Raw genomic sequence first — 21321 nt, forward strand, 5'->3', positions numbered from 1 at the left:
CGTTGTGGCAGGCGCCTGTAGTCCCAGCTACTCGGGAGGCTGAGGCAGGAGAATCACGTAAGCCCAGGAGTTGGAGGTTGTTGTGAGCTGTGTGAGGCCACGGCACTCTACCGAGGGCCATAAAGTGAGACTCCGTCTCTACAAAAAAAAAAAAGAAAAAATAGAAAAACTAGCCAGGCATGGTAACGTGTGCCTGAAGTCCCAACTACTCAGGTGGCTGAGGTAGGAGGATCAGTAGACGCCAAAAGTTCGAGGTTTCAGTGAGCTATGATGATGCCACGCCACTGCACTCTGTGTGACAAAGCAAGACCTTGTTTTGAGAGAGAGCTAAAGACATGAACAAGGAAGTCCAGCTAAATTTTTTAACTCAGAATAATGGAAATTCTGATAGCCCACAATGTGAGTGTACCATTATAGATAATAGCTGGCACCCATCTAACAAAGCTTAAGACACACATAGTCTAATACTCAGCAATTACAGTTTTTGTTTTATCTAGATAAATCCACATTTATGTGCACCAGGATACTCATACAAGAATGTTCTAGTGGCATTGTCTAAAATATCCCCAAAATGAGAAAACCCAACTGTCATCAGAGGTATAATAGATAATTAAGTTGTAGTATATTCGTACAATGGAATACAATGATGAAAATGGGGGTTCAAATTCATAATTGCTAACTCATGGAAGAAGCCCAAGTGTCCATCAACCCATGAATGGATTAATAAATTGTGGTATATGTACACCATGGAATATTATGCAGCCTTAAAGAAAGATGGAGACTTTACCTCTTTCATGTTTACATGGATGGAGTTGGAACATATTCTTCTTAGCAAAGTATCTCAAGAATGGAAGAAAAAGTATCCAAGGTACTCAGCCCTACTATGAAACTAATTTATACCTTTCATATTAAAGCTATAACCCAATTATAGCCTAAGAATATGGGGAAAGGGGAAAGGGAGGGGAGTGGGAGAAGGATGGGTGGAGGGAAGGTAAGTGGTGGGACCACACCTATGGTGCACCTTACAAGGGTACAGGTGAAACTTACTAAATGTAGAATAATTATAAATGTTTTAACACAATAACTAAGAAAAAGCAAGAAAGGCTATGTTAACCAGTGTGATGAAAATATTTCTAATTGTATATAAAACTAGCGCATGGTACCTCATGATTACATTAATGTACACAGCTATGATTTAATTTAAAAAAAAAAGAAAATAGGGGCTCAGCACCTGTAGCACAGTGGTTACGGCACCAGCCACATATACTGGGGCTGGCGGTTAGAACTCAGCCTGGGCCAGCTAAACAACAGTGACAACTGCAACAACAAAAAAAAGCCAGGCATTGTGGTGGGCACCTATAGTCCCAGCTACTTGGGAGGCTGAGGTAAGAGAATTGCTTAAGCCCAAGAGTTTGAAGTTGCTGTGAGCTGTGATGCCACAGCACTCTTTCGAGAGCGACGAAGTAAGTCTGTCTCGGAAAAAAATAAAAAAGACACAATGATGAAAATGGGGAAAAAATACACCAAGAACATGGATAAACTTCACATTAGAAGTAGGTAAAAGAGGCTCAGCACCTGTGGCTGAAGCGACTAAGGCACCAGCCACATACACCTGAGCTGGTGGGTTCAAATCCAGCCCAGGCCCACCAAACAACAATGACGGCTACAACCAAAAAATAGCCGGGCGTTGTGGCAGGCACCTATAGTCCCAGCTACTTGGGAGGTGGAGGCAGGAGACTCCCTTGAGCCCAGGAATTGGCTGAGGCTAGAGAATCGCTTAAGCCCAAGAGTTTGAGGTTGCTGTGAGCTGTGATGCCACGGCACTGCACCCAGGGCAACAGCTTGAGGCTCTGTCTCAAAAAAAAAAAAAAAAAAGTAGGTAAAAGAGCCAGGTACAGTGGCTAATGCCTGTAATCTTAGTACTCTGGAAGGCCAAGGCAGGAGATCACTTGAGTCTGGGAATTGGAAGTTACAGTGATCTATAATAGCACCACTGGACTCCAGCCTGGCAGATAGAGCTAGACCCTGTCTCCAAGAAAACATAACAAAACCCTTTAAACTCTCCCTCCCCCGCCAAAAAACAATGCTGTCTGGGAGGTATATCTGGCATGGGACAGGAGGTAAAGCTATAAAGAAGACCAAGGAAATGATTACCATACAAGTCAGGAGAGTGGCTAAGGGATATGAATAAACACATTCCTGATTAAAACTTCTCACAAACTCGGACCTTCTTTAACCTTCTTTAAGCCACTGAGAACCTACACCAAACTTCACTCTTCATAGTGAAACCTGAAGAGAAACAATATGACAAGAATGCCCCATTGCTGCTACTCAGGAGACTCTCTCTTCCCTGTAGACACAAGGGATCCAGGCAAAAATCACCTCTGAGGAGGATATTTATATGGCTTTTAAATGCCATAAAATTCACTTAGTATACAATTCAATGATTTTTAGTAAATTTAGAGTTGTACAACCATCAGCCCCATCCTGTTTTTAAAAGGATTAAAACACCCCCCACTCTCAGGTCTAGTTGCAGTCAATTCCCACTCCCTCCCACAGGCAACTGCTGATGTTCTGTCTCTGTAGCTGTGGCCATTCTGGACACTGGACATTTCATATGAATTGAGTCTTAGAATATGTGGTCCTTTGTCACTGACTTCCTTTTTTTGAGACAAATTTGTCACCCTTGGTAGAGAGCTGTAGAGTCACACCTCACAGCAACTTCAAACTCCTGGGTTTAAGCGATTCTCTTGTCTCAGCCTCCCAAGTAGCTGGGACTACAGGCACCCACCATGACACCTGGCTATTTTTATTATTATTTTTTTAAAACAGAGTCTCACTCTGTCGTCCTCAGTCGATTGCTGTGGTGTCACAGCTCACAGCAACCTCCAGCTCTTGGGTTTAGGTGATTCTCATGCCTCAGCCTCCTGAGTAGCTGGGACCACAGCTATTTTTTTGTTGTAGTTTGGCCGGGGCCCAGTGTAACCCACTACCCTCAGTATATGGGGCCAGCACCCTACTTGCTGAGCCACAGACACCGCCCAACACCTGGCTATTTTTAGAGATGAGGTCTCCTTTGGCTCAGGCTGTTCACAAACCTGTGAGCTCAGGCAATCCATCCACCTCAGCCTCCCAAGTGTTGGAATTACAGGCGTGAGCCGCCTGGCCATCAGCATGTTTTTGAGGTTTATTCATGTTCTAGCATGTGTCAGCACTCCGTTCTTTTTTACTGCTAGTTTTCCATTGTGTAGATGTACCATATTTTGTTCATCCATTAACAAGCTGAAAGATATTTTGGTTATTTCCAGTTTGGGCTATTATGAATAATGCTGCAATGAATATTTGTATATAAATCTTTTTGTATATGCTTTCATTTCTCTTGGGTAGGTACCTAGGACAACTGCTAGGTCCCATGATAAAATAAATTTATTTATTTATTTATTTAATTTATTATTATTTTTTTTTTTTGTAGAGACAGAGTCTCACTGTACCGCCTCAGTAGAGTGCTGTGGCGTCACACGGCTCACAGCAACCTCTAACTCTTGGGCTTACGCAATTCTCTTGCCTCAGCCTCCCGAGCAGCTGGGACTACAGGCGCCCGCCACAATGCCCGGCTATTTTTTTGTTGCAGTTTGGCCGGGGCTGGGTTTGAACCCGCCACCCTCGGCATATGGGGCCGGCGCCCTACTCACTGAGCCACAGGCGCCGCCCCGATAAAATAAATTTATTTATTTATTTTTGAGACAGATTCTCACTATTTTGCCCTCAGTAGAGTACAGCTCACAGCAACCTCAAACTTCTGGGCTTAAGCGATTCTCTTGCCTCAGCCTCCCAAGTAGCTGGGACTACAGGCACCTGCCACAACACCTGGCTATATTTAGAGATGAGGTCTCACTCTGGTTTAGGCTGGTCTCAAACCTCTTCCTCTTGCTCAAGCTAGTCTTGAACTCCTGAGCTCAGGGAATCCACTGGCTGCGGCCTCCCAAAGTACTAGGATTACAGGCATGAGCCACTGTGCCCAGCCAATTTTCATTTTGATTATCAAAGTGAAAAATTAAGGAAGGAGGGAGAGAAGAAAGGAAAAGAACTCTTAGATTTGATCATCTCACCTCAAAAAGGAGGCTGAATGCATCCTCCTCCTGACTTGTGAGGTGGACTGACAACCCCTTAACGAAGACCCCTTGAGAGTTTTCCACGATGGTCATTGGTGTGACTGAGGGTCCAACATAGGGCAGAGTGGACAGGAGATCAAACAGGCTCTCATTATAGATTTCCAAATAGGAAACACGCACAGTGATGGCATGTGTGGGACGTTCTTCGATCATTCTAAAAACCTAGATGGGAGATTGAACAGCAATCACCAAGAGTAGAACTCTTTTCTATTTTACTTTTTTGCAACAGAGTCTCACTTTGTCACCCCTGGTGGAGTGCAGTGGTGTCTCAGCTCACAGCAACCTCAAATTCTTGGGCTGAAGCAATTCTCTTGTAGCTGGGACTACAGGCGCCTGCCACAATGTCTGAATGTCCGGCTATTTTTTTTTTTCAGAGATGGGATCTTGCTCTGGCTCAGGGTGGTCTTAAACTCCCAAGCTCAGGCAATCCACCCACCTCAGCCTCCCAGAGTGCTAGGATTACAGGCAAGAGCAGAACTCAACAGTGTTAGGGGAGCTCTTAGGAGGGAAGATCATAAGTATAAGATAACCCTTGTCCTTAGGGAATTCACAGTTTAGTTGGTATGACGGTCATCATCAACAATTATTATTTTTTTTGAGACAAGAGTGTCACTTTGTCACCCTCAATAGAGTCCTATGGCATCACAGCTCACAGCAACCTCAAACTCTTGGGCTTAAGTGTTTCTGTTGCCTCAGCCTTCCAAGTAGCTGGGTCTACAGGCGCCCACCACGACGCCCGTCTATTTTGTTTTGTTTTTAGAGACAGGGGTCTCACTCTTGCTCAGGCTGGTCTTGAACCAGTGAGCTCAAGCAATCCCAAAATGCTAGGATTACAGCCATGAGCCACCGCACCCGGCCTTAATCAACAATTTTTTTTTTCTTAAGACAGGGTCTGAAGCTGTCACCCTGGGTAGAATGCTACAGCATCATAGCTCACAACAACCTCAAACTCAGGCTCAAGTGATCCTCTTGCCTCAGTTTTTCTATTTTTAATAGAGACAAGGTCTTGCTTTTGCTCAGTCTGGTCTCGAACTCATGAGCTCAAGCAATCCACCGGCTTCGGCCTCCCAGAGTGCTAGGATTACAAGTGTAAGCCACCATGCCCAGCCTTAATCAACAATTATTATTAGTTAATTGGATGATATTTACCATCATGATTTGGTTTTGAGGCTTGACTTACAGATTGGCTAATACCTATATAGTCCCAAGAAGTAGAGTCATAATAAATGGAAAGGACTTGGAAAATCTCTTATTTTGTAGGGTTTCAGCATGCTATGGCTTTTCATATCTATTATTTAATTCTGTCCTCATAATCCCTCTGTGATTGAGGCAGGGAAGGGGTAATACCCATTTATGGAAGACTCCATGCAATAGAATTCTCTATGGTTACTTGTAGCAAAGGTAGAAGACGTAAAGCCAGAACTCAGCCTTCTTAACTTCTAAGACCCTCTGCAGGACTTACCAAGCAAGTGACTTTGGACAGGTCTTTCTCCCTCTATGGATCTTCATTTCTCAAATGGGGAATTGGACTAGATAATCCCTGAAATCCTTTTTTTTTGAGACAGAGTCTCACTATGTCATACTCAGTAGCGTACTGTAGCATCACAGCTCACAGCAACCTCAAACTCTTGGGCTTAAGCGATTCTCTTGCCTCAGCCTCCCGAGTAGCTGCGACTACAGGCGCCTGCCACAACACCTGGCTATTTTTTTTGTTGTTGTAGTTTGGCCAGGGCTGGGTTCGAACCTGCCACCCTAGGTATATGGGGCCAATGCCCTACCCACTGAGCTACAGGTGCTGCCCAGAGTGTTTTTATATTTGCAACACATTTCAATTTAGACACTAAATATTCATCAGAAATACAGAAATTCATGAAATGTAGAATTGAAAAGTAAATTTACATGCCCAGATTGTTCCATACATACTTTAAAAGTTTACCAATAACTGAATTGAGTATCAGGTTGGTTTTTTTTTTGAGACAGTCTCAAGCTGTCGCCCTGGGTAGAGTGCCGTAATGTCACAGCTCACAGCAACCTCCAACTCCTGGGCTTAAGCGATTCTCTTGCCTCAGCCTCCCAGGTAGCTGGGACTACAGGCGCTGGCCACAATGCCCAGCTATTTTTTGTTGTTGTGGTTGCACTTGTCATCGTTGTTTAGCTGGCCTAGGCCAGCTTTGAACCTGCCCGCCTGGGTGTATGTGGCCAGAGCCCTACCCACTGAGCTATGGGCACCACCTGAGTATCAGTTTTTAAAATTCAGTTAATTTGGGTGGTGCCTATGGCTCAGTGAGTAGGGCACCAGCCCCATATACCGAGGGTAGTGGGTTTGAACCTGGCCCTGGCCAAACTGCAACAAAAAGTAGCTGGGTATTGTGGTGGGCGCCTGTGGTCCCAGCTACTCGGAAGGCTGAAGCAAGAGAATCGCCTAAGCCCAAGAGCTGGAGGTTGCTGTGAACTGTGATGCCACAGCACTCCACTGAGGGCGACAAAGTGAGACTTTGTCTCTAAAAAAAACATTCAGTTAATTTGCACTAACTACATTTCAAGTATTCAGCAGCCTTTTGTAGCTAGTCTACCATTTTGAACAGCACAGATCTAAACTTTTAGAGCAGTGTTTTCAACCTTTTTTATCTTATAGTATACCTGAACCTATAGTTAAAACTTTCACAGCACACTTAAATTATGTTGATCCCAAAAAAGAAGTTAGAAAAAAAGAATATACTTACTGTGTTTTGAACTCCTTTAAAAATAATTTAATTAATGATCTGTAAAATTTTTCATGGCACACCGGCTGAAAATCACTGTCTTAGTGGAAGACAAGACCTCAGGGATTGGCTCAGTGCCCATAGCACAGTGGTTATGGCACCAGCCACATACACCGAGGGTGGCGGGTTTGAACCCGGCCCAGGCCAGCTAAACAATTGCAACCACAAAATAACCGGGCGTTGTGCCAGGCGCCTGTAGTCGCAGCTACCTGGGAGTCTAAGGCAAGAGAATCGCCTAATCCCAGGAGCTGGAGGTTGCTGTGACCTGTGATGCCAAGGCCAATAAAGTGGGACTCTGTCTCTAAAAAAAAAAAAGGCTCGGTGCCTGTGGCTCAAGCGGCTAAGGCACCAGCCACATACACCTGAGCTGGTGGGTTCGAATCCAGCCCAGGCCCGCCAAACAACAATGATGGCTGCAACCAAAAAATAGCAGGACATTGTGGCAGGGTGCCTGTAGTCCCAGCTGCTTGGGAGGTGGAGGCAGGAGAATCCCTTGAGCCCAGGAGTTGGAGATTGCTGTGAACTGTGATGCCACAGCACTCTACCCAGGGCAATAGCTTGACACTCTGACTCAAAAAAACAAACCAAAAAAACACTCTGGATTTCAAAGATTTAGTATGAGAAAAAGAATATAAAATATCTCAATTTTTGATATGTGGAAATATTTTAAATGTGTTGAGTTAAATAAAATATAGTTAGAATTAATCTTTTATTTTTAACTTCTCATGGCAATCTCAAAGTCTTGGGCTCAAGTGATCCTCTTGCCTCAGCCTCTCAAGTAGTTGGGACTACAGGCAGCTGCCACAACACCCACCTATTTTTAGAGAGGGGTCTTGCTCTTGCTCTGGCTGGTCTCGAACTCCTAAGCTCAAGCAATCCACCTGCCTTGGCCTCCCAAAGTGCTGAGATTACAAGTGTGAGCCACTGCGCCTTTACATTTATTTATTTCCATTGAATGTCACTGGATTAGACTACTGAAGTGTAAGATGCTAAGATACTTAAGCTTTGACAGTGGGATATTAAATCCTTACTTCAAAAACTAGAGCATATATAGTTTATATACTAGAGGATGTCTATACTTTTTATAGGACAATACTGTAAAACCACAAGATGCTTTTGGGGAAAGACCTTTTGCCTCCAAACTCCAACCAGAGAGTCCTCACAGAACCCAGGCTAGGGGGGCTCAAAGGAAGGCCATTCTATATTGTCTTCAGTCATATTACCCAGGCTTCTTATTTATTTTTAGACAGAGTCTCACTATGTCGCCCTCAGTAGAGTACCCTGGCATCACAGCTCACAGCAACCTCAAACTCTTGGGCTTAAGCAATTCTCTTGCCTCAGCCTCCCAAGTAGCTGGGACTACAGGCGCCTGTCACAACACCCAGCTATTTTTTTGTTGTTGTTGCAGTTGTTTAGCTGGCCCAGGCCAGGTTCGAACCTGCCACTTTCAGTGTATGTAGCTGGCACAGTAACCAATGTGCTATGGGCATTGAGCCTATTACCCAGGCTTCTACACAGTCCTGAAAGCTCAGGACATATTTTTCTTATCTCCTTCAGGGGCTATGGTGGTAGAAACAGCCAGAGCAGGCCAGGGTCCATATTCCCCACATAAAACTAGGAAAGGGCTGTGTGCAGTGGCTCATACCTGTAATCCCTGGATTCTGGGATTACACAGAAACCACAGGATTACATAAATGCAGTTTCAGACCAGCTTGAACAACACAGCAAGACAAAAAATTTAAAAATTAACTGGGCATGGTGGCAACATGTATAGTTCTAGCTACTTGGGTGACTAAGGCAGGAGGATCCTTGAGCCTACATATCTTCAAGGCTGTAGTGAGCTATAATGTCACCACTGCACTCTATTCCAGGGAACAGGGCAAGACTCTGTTTCAAAAAAAAAAAACCAGGAAGGAACACAATTAGGATCTCCAAATCCTTAATTACAGGGTCATACACCATTGGAGCAAGAGACCAATTAGTATACCTGACTCCTTTTTTCATAAATGAGGAAGCAGGCTCAATGCAGGTATGGGTGAGGGTATAAAACCTGAACATCTGGTTTCCTGAGACCTCTGATCCTACTCCCCCTTCAGCCCTGTGTGTCCTATTTCAGGTGGCAGTAGTACCAGTACCAACTGCAACTCCTTTGAGGGGTAGCCCCACTGCCTCTAGAAGCTGGTTTGGGGTCAGCAGCAGCTATGGCAGAAAGGGGAACTATGCGGCATCCCACCCGTGGGCCCACTTTCTACCTGCTGCAGGGCACGAGGGAGGATCCCCCGGTGCTTGTAATTCTCAGTTGCCCCCGTCATGGTGTATGTCTTGCCAGCTCCCGTCTGCCCATAACACATGATGGTGCCTGTGAACATTTCAAAACATGTCTCAGTGACATCCAGAAAAATAGCTTCAAGGTCAGCGCTCCCATCCCTCAGCATGCCCAATACCAGCCAGGACCCTTGGAGTGAAGATGGCCAGTGGCCAAGGACATCAGGATTTCCACCATGGAAGAGAGTAGGCAGGCAGGGCAACAAGGACATAAATGCTCAAAATAAAGGACATCTGCCCTGAATTTGTGCTCCATACAGTGCTCTACTGTTCCCTTCACCCAGAGATGAGAACAGAGAATCTTGGGGTATTGAGGAATTGGCATTTTTCCTAAAAAGGTGAAGAGAGAGGAGCATCAGACTCTAGCCTTTTCTCAAAAAGCTGCCAGGATCTTGGGGCTGGAGAAAGCATCAACTTCCCTATAGAGGGAAGAAGGGAATCTCTAGGAAAATATGGAGTGGAATGGGGCATTTCCTATCAATGGCAAAAATTCTTTGTAGTCTACAAGTTCCCGCAGAATAGAGTTCTAGTTGGGTACATATCACTACCAGAAATAGACCACATGATCAGGCCCTGATCTGATTGCATGGCCTCCACTCTGGGAACACATGCATCTGTCCCTCTTATGTCCTTTAGGTCTACCATCACACCAAGTTCTGGGACACAAACTACACAGTCATTTTGGACTCCAGCTCCCAACAGCTCTTACTCTTGGCTTAGGGAGTCTGAGCCAGAGCCAGAGCCCAGAGCCTATCCCAAAGGTTTCTTCTGGGCATTGACCTGTAGAGCTACCTGGGCAATGCTGGACTAAGGAATTAGCATTTGCCTTTGTCACACAGATGCTCTAGTTCTTGGAATTTACAGGTTTTAAACCAGGGACCCTGATTCAGCATCAGAACTGAAGCCAGAAATGGTGTCTATTAACCCAATAGAAATGAACGGAAGGAGTCACTTCAGCCGAGCCTCTGAGTCCATCTGTGGTTTTAATCCACCAAGTGCTCAAGATTCCCTGGGTGTTCCTCTGTCTCCAATTCCTCAGGGCCACATCCCCTTAGGGCAGTGGTTCTCAACCTTTCTAATGCCCTGATGTATTTTCATTGTTACAAAGGGGTCTCGACCCACAGGCCGAGAACCGCTGCCATAGGGCGTCATAAAAACGTCTTTGGGTCAGTGGGGACCATACCTATGCAGGATAAGTTAGGATGTCTGGGCACCCATATTCAATGGATTTTTATTTTTGAAACAGGGTCTCACTTTGTCGCCTCTGGTAGAGTACCATGGCATTATAGCTCACATCAACTTCAAACTCTTGGGCTAAAGTGGATTCTCTTGCTTCAGCCTCCCAAGCAGCTGGGACTACAGGTGCTTGCCACAAATGCCCAGCTATTCGATGGATTTTAAATACAAAACCTAACTTGCAAAACAGGGAATATTCTAGTCAGCAGCCACCAGATGACAAAGCATACAAACTATATGTGTGTGTGTGTGTAGAGATATATATATATATATTTTAAAGGATTTTAAACCTTTTTAAGATTTTTAAAATAATCTTAGACTGACAAGTTTATAACAATTTCCCAATAAAGTTGTTTTTAAGAAAATCAAACTCAAGTTTTTAGTGATAATGTAAATAATCCCATAATAGAATATGAAAAGTACATTGATTATGCTCACAGAATAAATGGAAAAAGCTCTTTGCAGTTAGCCAAGAGTAAAAAATATTTGAATTTTGTCAAGTTCATCATAAAGACATAACTTGAAAACTAGGACTTAGGATTTGAGAGATGTGAAACAGAACAATAGTTGAATGCCCATGACCTATATAGAGCCAGGGCCTTATTTTCCTATGAGGGTAGAATCCCAGGACATTGGATCAGGCTATGCCCACAATGTCAACAACCAAATAGTAAATTCTATACCATAAGAACATGGACAAAGACAAATAAGCATACAAATGTTAGTAAGTGATGTTATATTTTATTTTATTCAGCATAAAATACTTGCACCTCTTCCTCCAGGATGAGCTCCTCAGGTTCTATGTAAGACAACAGTTAATTAACTAAATTACCATTATAGCCATCGAGGGCCTGAGAAACCACATCCTTCGCAACTGTCTCATAAACCAGGTCCTGGGAGGCATCATGGAGAACTCCGTCCAGTTTGAATGACCAGTCTGTCTGCTGATTATTGACAACTCCTTTCCGGGCATCTTTTTTTAAGTGAATATCAATGCTCTAGGAAGAGAGGAAGAGAGAGAAGGGTTGGTGGGGAGGAAGAAAAAGAAGGGTGGGAGGGGAGAGAGAAAGAGAGATTTGTTAAGAAACTGGTTTTAAAAAAATCACTGATATCTAAGGCCTGATCTGAGGGAAATAAGGTCTCCCACATATGGGCTGACATTCTGGATGAATTTTGGGGGATGGGAGAAGACCTGCAAGGAGTTCCACATGACCCTGAGGGTGAAAAGATCAGGAGACTAGAGCACTTAACTAGTTTCAGTACGTCTTACCCTAGTGTTCTCTGTGTTCATTCCCCCATCTATGAGGAATTTATTTGGGGTCACTCAAACTTATCAAATTCTTATTAAATAAGATTTAGATGCATTCAATAAGCATAGAGATACCTTGAATTAGGCCAGAGACCTTGAATTAGCTTGGGCTCAAGGCCTCATCTCTGGTTACTGGCAGGGAGGATTCTTTCAGCTCTGCATTGTGATGAATACCTACTTCCACACACATGCTATGGGCCAATGTGAATAATGATGAAATAGCCAAAGAAAGGCTATGAGCTTCTCAGACACAGTTACTCACTAGAATTAGAGTAAATTGAGGATGTCCAAACTATTTGTAATCAGATTTTTTTTTTGATACAGTCTGACTTTGTTACTCTCAGTACAGTGCCATGCTGTCATAGCTCACAGTGATCTCAAACTCTTGGGCTCAAGCAATTCTCTTGCCTCAGCCTCCCCAGTAGCTGGGACTACAGGTGCCCACCACAACAACCAACTATTTTTAGAGATGGGGTCTCGCTCTAATTCAGGCTGGTCTCGAACTCCTGAGCTCAGGCAATCCACCTATCTCAGCCTCCCAGAGTGCTGGGATTACAGGTGAGAGCTATCATATCCCGCCTTAATCAGCAGATTTTTTTTTAGAAACATCCCCTTGCTATTTTCGTAGCAAGCCACTGTGGCAGCAGATGGCTTAGGCACACATGGGGTAGATTCCAATCTTTTGTTTTTTAAGAGACAGGGTTTCACTTTATCACCCTCAGTAGAGTGCTGTGCTGTCACAGCTCACAGCAACCTCCAACTCCTGGATTCTCTTGCCTCAACCTCCCCAGTAGCTGGGCCTACACGTGCCCACCACAACGCCTAGCTATTTTTTGTTGCAGTTTGGTTGGGACCAGGTTTGAACCTGCCACCCTTGGTATATGGGGCCGGTGCCCTACTCACTGAGCCACAGGCACCGCCCCCAGATTCCAATCTTAATAAGGACTTTCTGATATAAAGACTCTTGCTGAAATCTTATACTAGTTGCCCTATTCCAGCAGCTATGACCTGGCCACAAAGAGAAAAATTAATATCAAGAAAGATAGGCTTGGCCGGGCATGGTGTCTCATGCCTGTAATCCTAGCACTCTGGGAGGCTGAGGCGGGGTGGATTGCCTGAGCTCACAGGTTTAAGACCAGTCATTGAGAGACCCCCGTCTATAAAAATAGCCAGGTGTTGTGGCAGGCGCCTGTAGTCCCAGCTACTTGGGAGGCTGAAGCAAGAGAATCACTTAAGCCCAAGAGTTTGAGGTTGCTGTGAGCTGTGTAGCCAAGGGTGAAAAAGTGAGACTCTGTCTCAAAAAAAAAAAAAAAGGCAGAGAGATAGGCTTCACCCATTCACACATTAAATGCTCTGTGCTTCTACATTCATTGAAATCATGACCAGCAGGGCACATTTCATAGTTATGTTTGAGTCTTTTTTTTTGTAGAGACAGAGTCTCACTATACCGCCCTCGGGTAGAGTGCTGTGGCATCACATGGCTCACAGCAACCTCTAACTCTTGGGCTTACGCGATTCTCTTGCTGGGTGTTGTGGCGGGCACCTGTGGTCCCCGCTGCTCGGGAGGCTGAGGCAAGAGAATCGCATAGGCCCAAGAGTTAGAGGTTTCTGTGAGCTGTGTGATGCCGCGGCACTTTGCCCGAGGGCGGTACAGTGAGACTCTGTCTCTACAAAAAAAAAAAGAAAAAAGAATGTCTCCATGCTGCCCACAGTAAGCCCACAAATGTTTGTTGAATGACATGTAGCACTCTCATTCTAGGCTGTGATAGCCTTCTGAAGGTTTCTTGAGGGTACGGGGATAGATACATCTTTCTAGACCTTTTTTTTTTTGGAGACAGGGTCTCACTCAGTTGCTCAGGTTAGAGTACTATTGCCTAATCATAGCTCACTGTAACTTCGAACTGGATTCAAGCAATCCTTCTGCCTCAGCCACCTAAGTAGCTGAGGCTATAGGTGTGTACCACTGAGCTTGGTTAATTTCTTTTTTTTTTTTTTTTTGTAGAGACAGAGTCTCACTTTATGGCCCTCGGTAGAGTGCCATGGCATCACACAGCTCACAGCAACCTCCAACTCCTGGGCTCAAGCGATTCTCTGGCCTCAGCCTCCCGAGTAGCTGGGACTACAGGCGCTAGCCACAACGCCCGGCTATTTTTTGGTTGCAGTTTGGCCAGGGCTGGGTTTGAACCTGCCACCCTCAGTATATGGGGCCCGTGCCTTACTGACTGAGCCACAGGCACCGCCCGGTTAATTTCTTTTTTCTAAGAGATGGGGATCCTGCTATGTTGCACAGGCTGGTCTTGAACTCCTGAGCTCGAGTGATCCTCCCACTTTGGCCTCCCAAAGTGCTGGGATTATAGGTGTGAGCAACTGCGCCCAGCCTCTGGTTCTCTTGTTTTTGTTTTTTTTTGTTTAGACAGTCTCACTTTATCACCCTCGGTAGAGTGCTGTGACATCACAGCTCACAGCAACCTCCAACTCCAGGGCTTAGGTGATTCTCTTCTATTTTTTGTTGCAGTTTGGCCAGGGCGGGGTTCGAACCGGCTACCCTCAGATATGGGGCTGGTGCCCTACCCACTGAACCACAGGTGCCACCCGGCCTCTAGTTCTCTTGATAAGAGTTTCCCCCACTAGTTTGATAAGATTAAAAGTAATCAATTAAAAAAAAGTAATCAATTCAATACATTCTTACTGTATTCCTAGGAGATTATATAATGGCTGATCAAATCACCAGAAAGTTTTATTAACGTAGACAAATTTTTCTGTGTCAGATATGAGGATAAAAGTAAAGATTAACTTGTTTTAGGTAAAATTACTGAAAGACAAAGATGAGAGGTGTGGCAGCTCATGCCTATAATCCTAGCATTCTGGGAGGCCAAGGCAGGTGGATTGCCTGAGCTCAGGAGTTAGAGACCAGCCTGAGCAAAGAGCAAGTCACTGTCTCTATAGCCGGGTGTTTTGGCAGGTGCCTGTAGTCCCAGCTACTTGAGAGGCTGAGACAGGAGGATCACTTAAACTCAAGAGTTTGAGGTTGCTGTGAGCTGTGACAGCACAGTACTCTACCAAGAGTAACAAAGTGAGACTCTGTCTCAAAAAAAAAGAGACAAAGATTGGAATTTTATTAATTTCCTCATTAACAGTGTTATAAAGGAGTAGTTTTGACTTCATAGATTCTACAGTCCATTTGAACTTTTATTAATTCTATCTTGATGCCTGAAAGGTTGTACGGAAAAAGGGTCACATTGTATTAATGTGACTGAGGTGGGACAGCCCAGGGAGGGGAAGGCAAACACATTGCACTTACTTTGTTGTCATCTCCATATCTGATCATTTCATGAGCAAAGTCATCAGTGGGTTTTACACGGACAAATGCATGAACTTTTTTCCTAGTACCCATTCTAGCTAAAGAGAAGAGAACAATGAAATATTGAGTAGGCATCGCAGAATAACAACTAGATGAAAGGGGCCATTTGTTAAGATCAGAAAACAGTATGTGCAAGACATTTTTTCCTACTTCTCTGTAAACCAGTCTTCTTTTTTACTCCTCAGCATTTCAGTGCTCTACTCTGAGAACACTATTCAACAAATACACGTACCGCCTGCTTTATAGGCTGCTTTACGTTTTCTACCAATGACTCCAAAGTGGCCTAATCTTAGATGTTGTTTCTAGAAATGTTCTGTACCTAAGATGAATCCACTTATGCTTGGCTTCATTCACTGTATTTTCTTCTAAAATACTTACTATGAAATACATTAGAACTAATTTTCTAGGCCAGGTATGGTGGTTCACACCTGTAATCCTAACACTTGGGGGGGCCAAGGGGGCAGGATCCGTTGAGATGAAGAGTTTGGGGCGGCGCCTGTGGCTCAGTCGGTAAGGCGCCGGCCCCATATACCGAGGGTGGCGGGTTCAAACCCAGCCCCGGCCGAACTGCAACAAAAAAATAGCCAGGGGTTGTGGCGGGCGCCTGTAGTCCCAGCTACTCAGGAGGCTGAGGCAAGGGAATCGCCTAAGCCCAGGAGTTGGAGGTTGCTGTGAGCTGTGTGATGCCATGGCACGCTACCGAGGGCCATAAAGTGAAACTCTGTCTCTACAAAAAAAAAAAAAAAAGAGATGAGGAGTTTGAAACCAGCCTGAGCAAAAAAGCAAGACCCCATGTCTAGTAAAAACAGAAAAAGTAGTTGGGTGTTGTGGCAGGTGCCTGTAGTCCCAGCTACTCAGGAGGCTGAGGCAGAAGGATGCCCTGAACCCAAGAATTTGAGGTTGCTGTAAGCTATGATGCTACAGTACTCTAGCCCGGGCAATAAATTGAGACTCTGTCTCAAATGCACCCTTCCCCCAAACAAGACAACAATAACAAAAAACCATTTTCTTTTTTTCTTCTTTAGCATACCTCGCTTCAGATATACCATCCTTCCCTTTACCTCTGCTAGATTAACTGAATCAGAAAGGGGTGTCCCAAAAGTATACTTAGTCCAAAATCAAATACTCTTTTTTTTTTTTTAAGAGAGTCTCATTATGTCACCCTCAGTAGAGTGCCATAGCATCACAGCTCACAGCAACTTCAAACTCATAGGCTTAAGCAATTCTCTTGCCTCAGCCTCCCAAGTAGCTGGGACTACAGGCGCCTGCCACAATGCCTGGCTATTTTTTGTTGCTGTTGTAGTTGTCGTGGTTGTTTAGCAGGCCTGGCCAGGTTCGAAACCACCAGCCCTGGTGTATGTGGCCGGCATCCTAACCACTGAGCTACAGGTGCTGAGCCATAATCAAATATTCTTTTTTCTCCCACTACACTGAGAGAAAAATCACAGACAGTCCTCTATCTTCTCTTATTCTCTTGCTTTCCTAAAACCTAACTATATTCTCATCATTTTCTTTCAGGTATCTATATATTGTCTTCCCTTATTTATATTATCAGAAATAATTACCATATGTACAATATAATAAATGTTAAATCTTTTTTATTTTTTGAGACAGAATTTCACTATGTCACCCTCAGTAGAGTGCCATAGCATCACAGCTCACAGCAACCTCCAACTCTGGGGCTTAAGCGACTCTCTTGCCTCAACCTCCCAAATAGCTGGGACTACAGGCGCACACCACAACACCTGGCTATTTTTTTTTTTTCGTTGCAGTTGTTTAGCTGGCCCAGGCCAGGTTCGAACCCATCACCCTCGGTGTATGTGGCTGGCACCGTAACCACTGTGCTATGGGCACTAAGCCAATTAATGCTAAATCTTTGATAAGGCTTTGTGGAACAGAATGAAAGTTTATAGATAAAGAAGCAGATTTAGGTAAATCAATTTTCTTTTTTCTTTTTGTAGAGACAGAGTCTCACTGTACCGCCCTCGGGTAGAGTGCTGTGGCGTCACACGGCTCATAGCAACCTCTAACTCTTGGGCTTACACGATTCTCTTGCCTCAGCCTCCCAAGCAGCTGGGACTACAGGCGCCCGCCACAACGCCCGGCTATTTTTTGTTGCAGTTTGGCCGGGGCCGGGTTTGAACCCGCCACCCTCGGCATATGGGGCCGGCGCCCTACTCACTGAGCCACAGGTGCCGCCCAAATCAATTTTCTATTATGTAGAATTGTCCCATAGTGGAAAGGTAAGGACTATGAACACCATGAACGGCCCATCAAAGTCAAGATAACTTACTAGCAGAGTTGCTACAAAAGGGATTGTTGCATTGAGTAGATGGTAACTAATCCCCTAAGTGCCTGTCCAACTATTTTACAATAACTTAAAAAACTTTTTTTGTCTACCAACTTGAACGAGAATTACATTTTTTTTTTTTTTTTGTAGAGACAGAGTCTCACTTTATGGTCCTCGGGTAGAGTGCTGTGGCATCACACAGCTCACAGCAACCTCCAACTCCTGGGCTTAAGTGATTCTCTTGCCTCAGCCTCCCGAGTAGCTGGGACTACAGGCGCCCGCCACAACACCCGGCTATTTTTTGGTTGCAGTTTGGCCGGGGCCGGGTTTGAACCTGTCACCCTCGGTATATGGGGCCTGCGCCTTACCGACTGAGCCACAGGCGCCACCCGAGAATTACATTTAAAAACTGAATCGCCCAACTATCTAAATGATAAAAAATTACATATTTTATTAAATATTAATTTTATTAAATATTAATATCACCAATCACAGTCGGCCTTCTGGGAGTGCTTACATAAAGATATTAAGTACTTAATTAGACAGTAAATTTTGGCTCTAATGTTAACAAAAAGTGAAGAAGCAAAGAGTTATTAGAAGTGATAATTGCACTGATTTTTATTGAAGGGTGACTTAAAACTTAGCTCTTCAGGTGCCTCATTTTATATACTGACGGTAAAAGATTAAATATTGAGAGAAAACGCCCAGAACTCTAGGTAAAGCTAAGTAAAAAATGTATCTGTAATTAGCCGGGCGTTGTGGCGGGCGGTTGCTGTGGGCGGTTGCTGTGTGTTGTGGAGGTTGCTGTGAGCTGTGTGAGGCCACGGCACTCTACCAAGGGCCATAAAGTGAGACTCTGTCTCTACAAAAAAAAAAAAAAAAGAAAATGTATCTGTAATTAACTGTATTAAATCTAGTTAAGTACTAGAAAGCAAGATAAAAGTCTATGAAAATGTAATATTATATAATTTTATTGTTAAAAACAATTCAGCAAATTAACATAATGCAGATTTTTATTGAAACAGGGGCTCTCTCTGCCACCCAGGCCAGAATGCAGTGGCGTAATCACAGCTGACTGTAACCTCAAACTTCAGGGCTCAAGTGATCCTCTTGCCTCATTCTTCCAAGTAGCTAGGACTGTAGGTATGTACCATCGTATCCAGCAAATTATATTTTTCATTTTCATTTTTATTTTTTTGAGACATAGCCTCACTCTGTCACCCTGGGTAGAGTGCCATAGTGTCATAGCTCACAGCAACCTCAAACTCTTGGACTCAAGTGATCCTGGTTTTTTTTTTTTTTTTTTTTTTGAGACAGAGTCTCACTCGATTGCCTCCAGGCTAGAGTGCCATGGCTTTATAGCCCACAGCAACCTCAACCGCCTGGGCTCAAGTGGTCTACTCACCTCAGCCTCCCGAGTAGCTAGTGGGCTAGGATTACAGAAAGCCATGGCACCTGGCTGCAAGTGATGCTCTCGCCTCAGCCTCCCGAGTAGCTAGTACTCACAATGCTCACCACAATACCCAGCTAGTTTTTCTATTTTTAGTAGAGATAAGTCTCACTCTTGCTCAGGCTGGTCTCAAACTCCTGAGCTCAAGTAATCCACCTGCCTCAGCCTCCCACAGTGCTAAGGTTACAGACATGAGTCACTGCACTTGGCCAAAGTTTTTATTTTATTTTGTTTTTTATTTTTTAAATTTTTTTAGAGACAGAGTCTCACTTTGTCACCCTCAGGAGAGTGCTGTGGTGTCACAGCTCACAGCAACCTCCAGCTCTTGGGCTTAGGCGATTCTCCTGCCTCAGCCTCCCAAGGACTAGCTGGGACTACAGGTGCCCGCCACAACTCCTGGCTATTTTTTTGTTGCAGTTTGGCCAGGGCTGGGTTTGAACCCGCCACCCTCGGTATACGGGGCCAGTGCCCTACTCACCGAGCCACAGGTGCAGCCTCAAAGTTTTTATTTTTTTTAAGAAAGGAGATCTTGTTATGTTGCCCAAGCTGATCTTCAACTCCTGGGTTCAAGCAATCCTCCTGCCTTGGCTCCTCAACGTGCTGGGACTACAGACTTGAGCTATCAAACCTAGACTTAATATTTGTAAAAAACCAACTTTTATGACCTTTACAATAAAAACACTCATGCATAACAGAGATTTCTTCTTTAAATTATTTTGCTTTTATAAAAAGCACATTAAAGAAATAAAGAATAATGGGCGGCACCTGTGGCTCAAAGGAATAGGGCACCAGCCCCACATACCGGACGTGGTAGGTTCAAACCCGGCCTCGGCCAAAAAAAAAAAAAAAGCCTACCAAAAAAAAAAAAAAAAGAAAGAAAGAAAGAATAGTAACATTGTACATGTAATTATCTAAGAGAGGTTCAATGAGTGTGACCTGATAAAAATTATTTCAGGTTTTTAAAATATTAATGTCCTTCCACATTTCCAGACATTAACTGTGATGGCCACATGATTTCCTGTTACAATTATATTAACTATCATCAAGTGGTGTTAAGTATCTCTACAGGAGCAAGTGAAATAGAGAGAGGCCTGCCTTTTCAGCTTATTTATAATAATGTGGACAAAACTCTAATGCCTGTTACAAGTCCTTCAGATGTCAAATTAAATAAGCAAACATGGCGCTTATAGATACTTGTCCTTTGTGTGTGTACATTTTACACATTCCTTAGGTCATTGTTTCACCAAAGTCTTTTTCTAGTCACTATAGGATCATTCAGAACTTTTGATTTTGAGAAAATGAATCTGAAAGATACTGGGGTGACCAAGGTCTAGAAATAACCGCAAACATCTCTAATATGAATACCAAACTGAAGAAAAGATCTCCTCTACAATTCATTTTGATCTATATTACTAGAAAGTTGAGACTAGAGGGAGGTGTGTTCACTTTCAATTTCTAAAACTCTGGAAACTGCTCCTCACACCAGCCCCCAGGGCCCATCCTCCTACCTGAGGAAATGCAGATGTCACCCAGGGTACCCTCTGGAAGAAACCATGAAGTGGGGGGGGCACCTCTGGGAGCAGGTGTCCAAGCCCCCACCCACCAACAGGGTAGCACAAAGCATTGCCTACCCTGCAGAGACTACCTCTTCTCTGTCCTTCAATTTGTCAACATGCAATTGCTCCATCTATACATATCTCACCCTCCCATCTCAAGTCCCTCCCCTACTCATACCATGGCTCCAAACGTGCCAAGAGCCATGTCCACCTGCAATAAACCTTCCCTAAGAATCACATCCCTCTGTGAGCCTGCTACTCAGAAGCCCCTCGACACCCAGACATTTGGGGATCCATACCATTTCGCACTTACTGAAATACTGCTTGTTACCGTTTTTATGCCGCTTCATTTGAGTGGGTTTCAGCTCCCAAATTAAATTACAAGTTGCTTGAGGACAAGGGCTGTGCCTTATAGCTCTTTTGAATCCACCCACAATGTCCAGAACAATGCCCAGCACAGAGCAGGTGCTCGAGAAATGGTGGTTGGTGGTGATGGTCATGGCTGGAAGTCAGAGGGCAGTTCAATCTCCATATGTGGGTCCATCTTCTGTCACTACTGAGAGAATCCCAAGGGGCATACGATGTCACTACCCTCCAACACCATCTCCAGCGTCAAAGGCCACACCCCTTCCAACAGCACACCTGGTTTCCAGGCCCAAGAAGCCATGTTCACTACTTCATCACACCCTCCCTTTTAGTAGTCTTTTTCCCTCACAACCTCGTGGGGGAAGGCCTTTTTTGGGAATCACCCTTAAATATTAACGATGTAACACAGTGAGTCTCCGAGAGGCCACCAGGAGACCTCGGTGCTGAGAGACTTGTGGTTTCCTCACGTTAGAGATGGAAATGAAAAGAATTGC

General features: G+C 44.3%; 1 protein-coding gene across 4 annotated transcripts in view; it reads right to left on the minus strand.

Annotated features, from left to right (window-relative positions):
* The window catches only part of KIF9 (kinesin family member 9), a 79703-nt gene that overhangs the window by 57381 nt on the left and 1001 nt on the right, over positions 1-21321 (minus strand). For 2 of the 4 annotated variants that reach the window (XM_053600511.1, XM_053600512.1), the window contains exons 2-6: positions 20775-21017; positions 15106-15203; positions 11328-11493; positions 9187-9293; positions 4110-4334 (exon numbers count right to left, since the gene is read on the minus strand). In XM_053600511.1, the coding sequence (XP_053456486.1) occupies positions 4110-4334; positions 9187-9293; positions 11328-11493; positions 15106-15203; positions 20775-20961 (783 nt within the window). In that variant the 5' untranslated portion in view covers positions 20962-21017. The remainder of the gene's footprint in view (positions 1-4109; positions 4335-9186; positions 9294-11327; positions 11494-15105; positions 15204-20774; positions 21018-21321) is intronic. The other 2 variants (XM_053600514.1, XM_053600513.1) reach the window with 1 other exon arrangement.

This window comes from Nycticebus coucang, chromosome 8 (genome assembly GCF_027406575.1).
Source record: "Nycticebus coucang isolate mNycCou1 chromosome 8, mNycCou1.pri, whole genome shotgun sequence".
Lineage (NCBI taxonomy): Eukaryota > Metazoa > Chordata > Mammalia > Primates > Lorisidae > Nycticebus > Nycticebus coucang.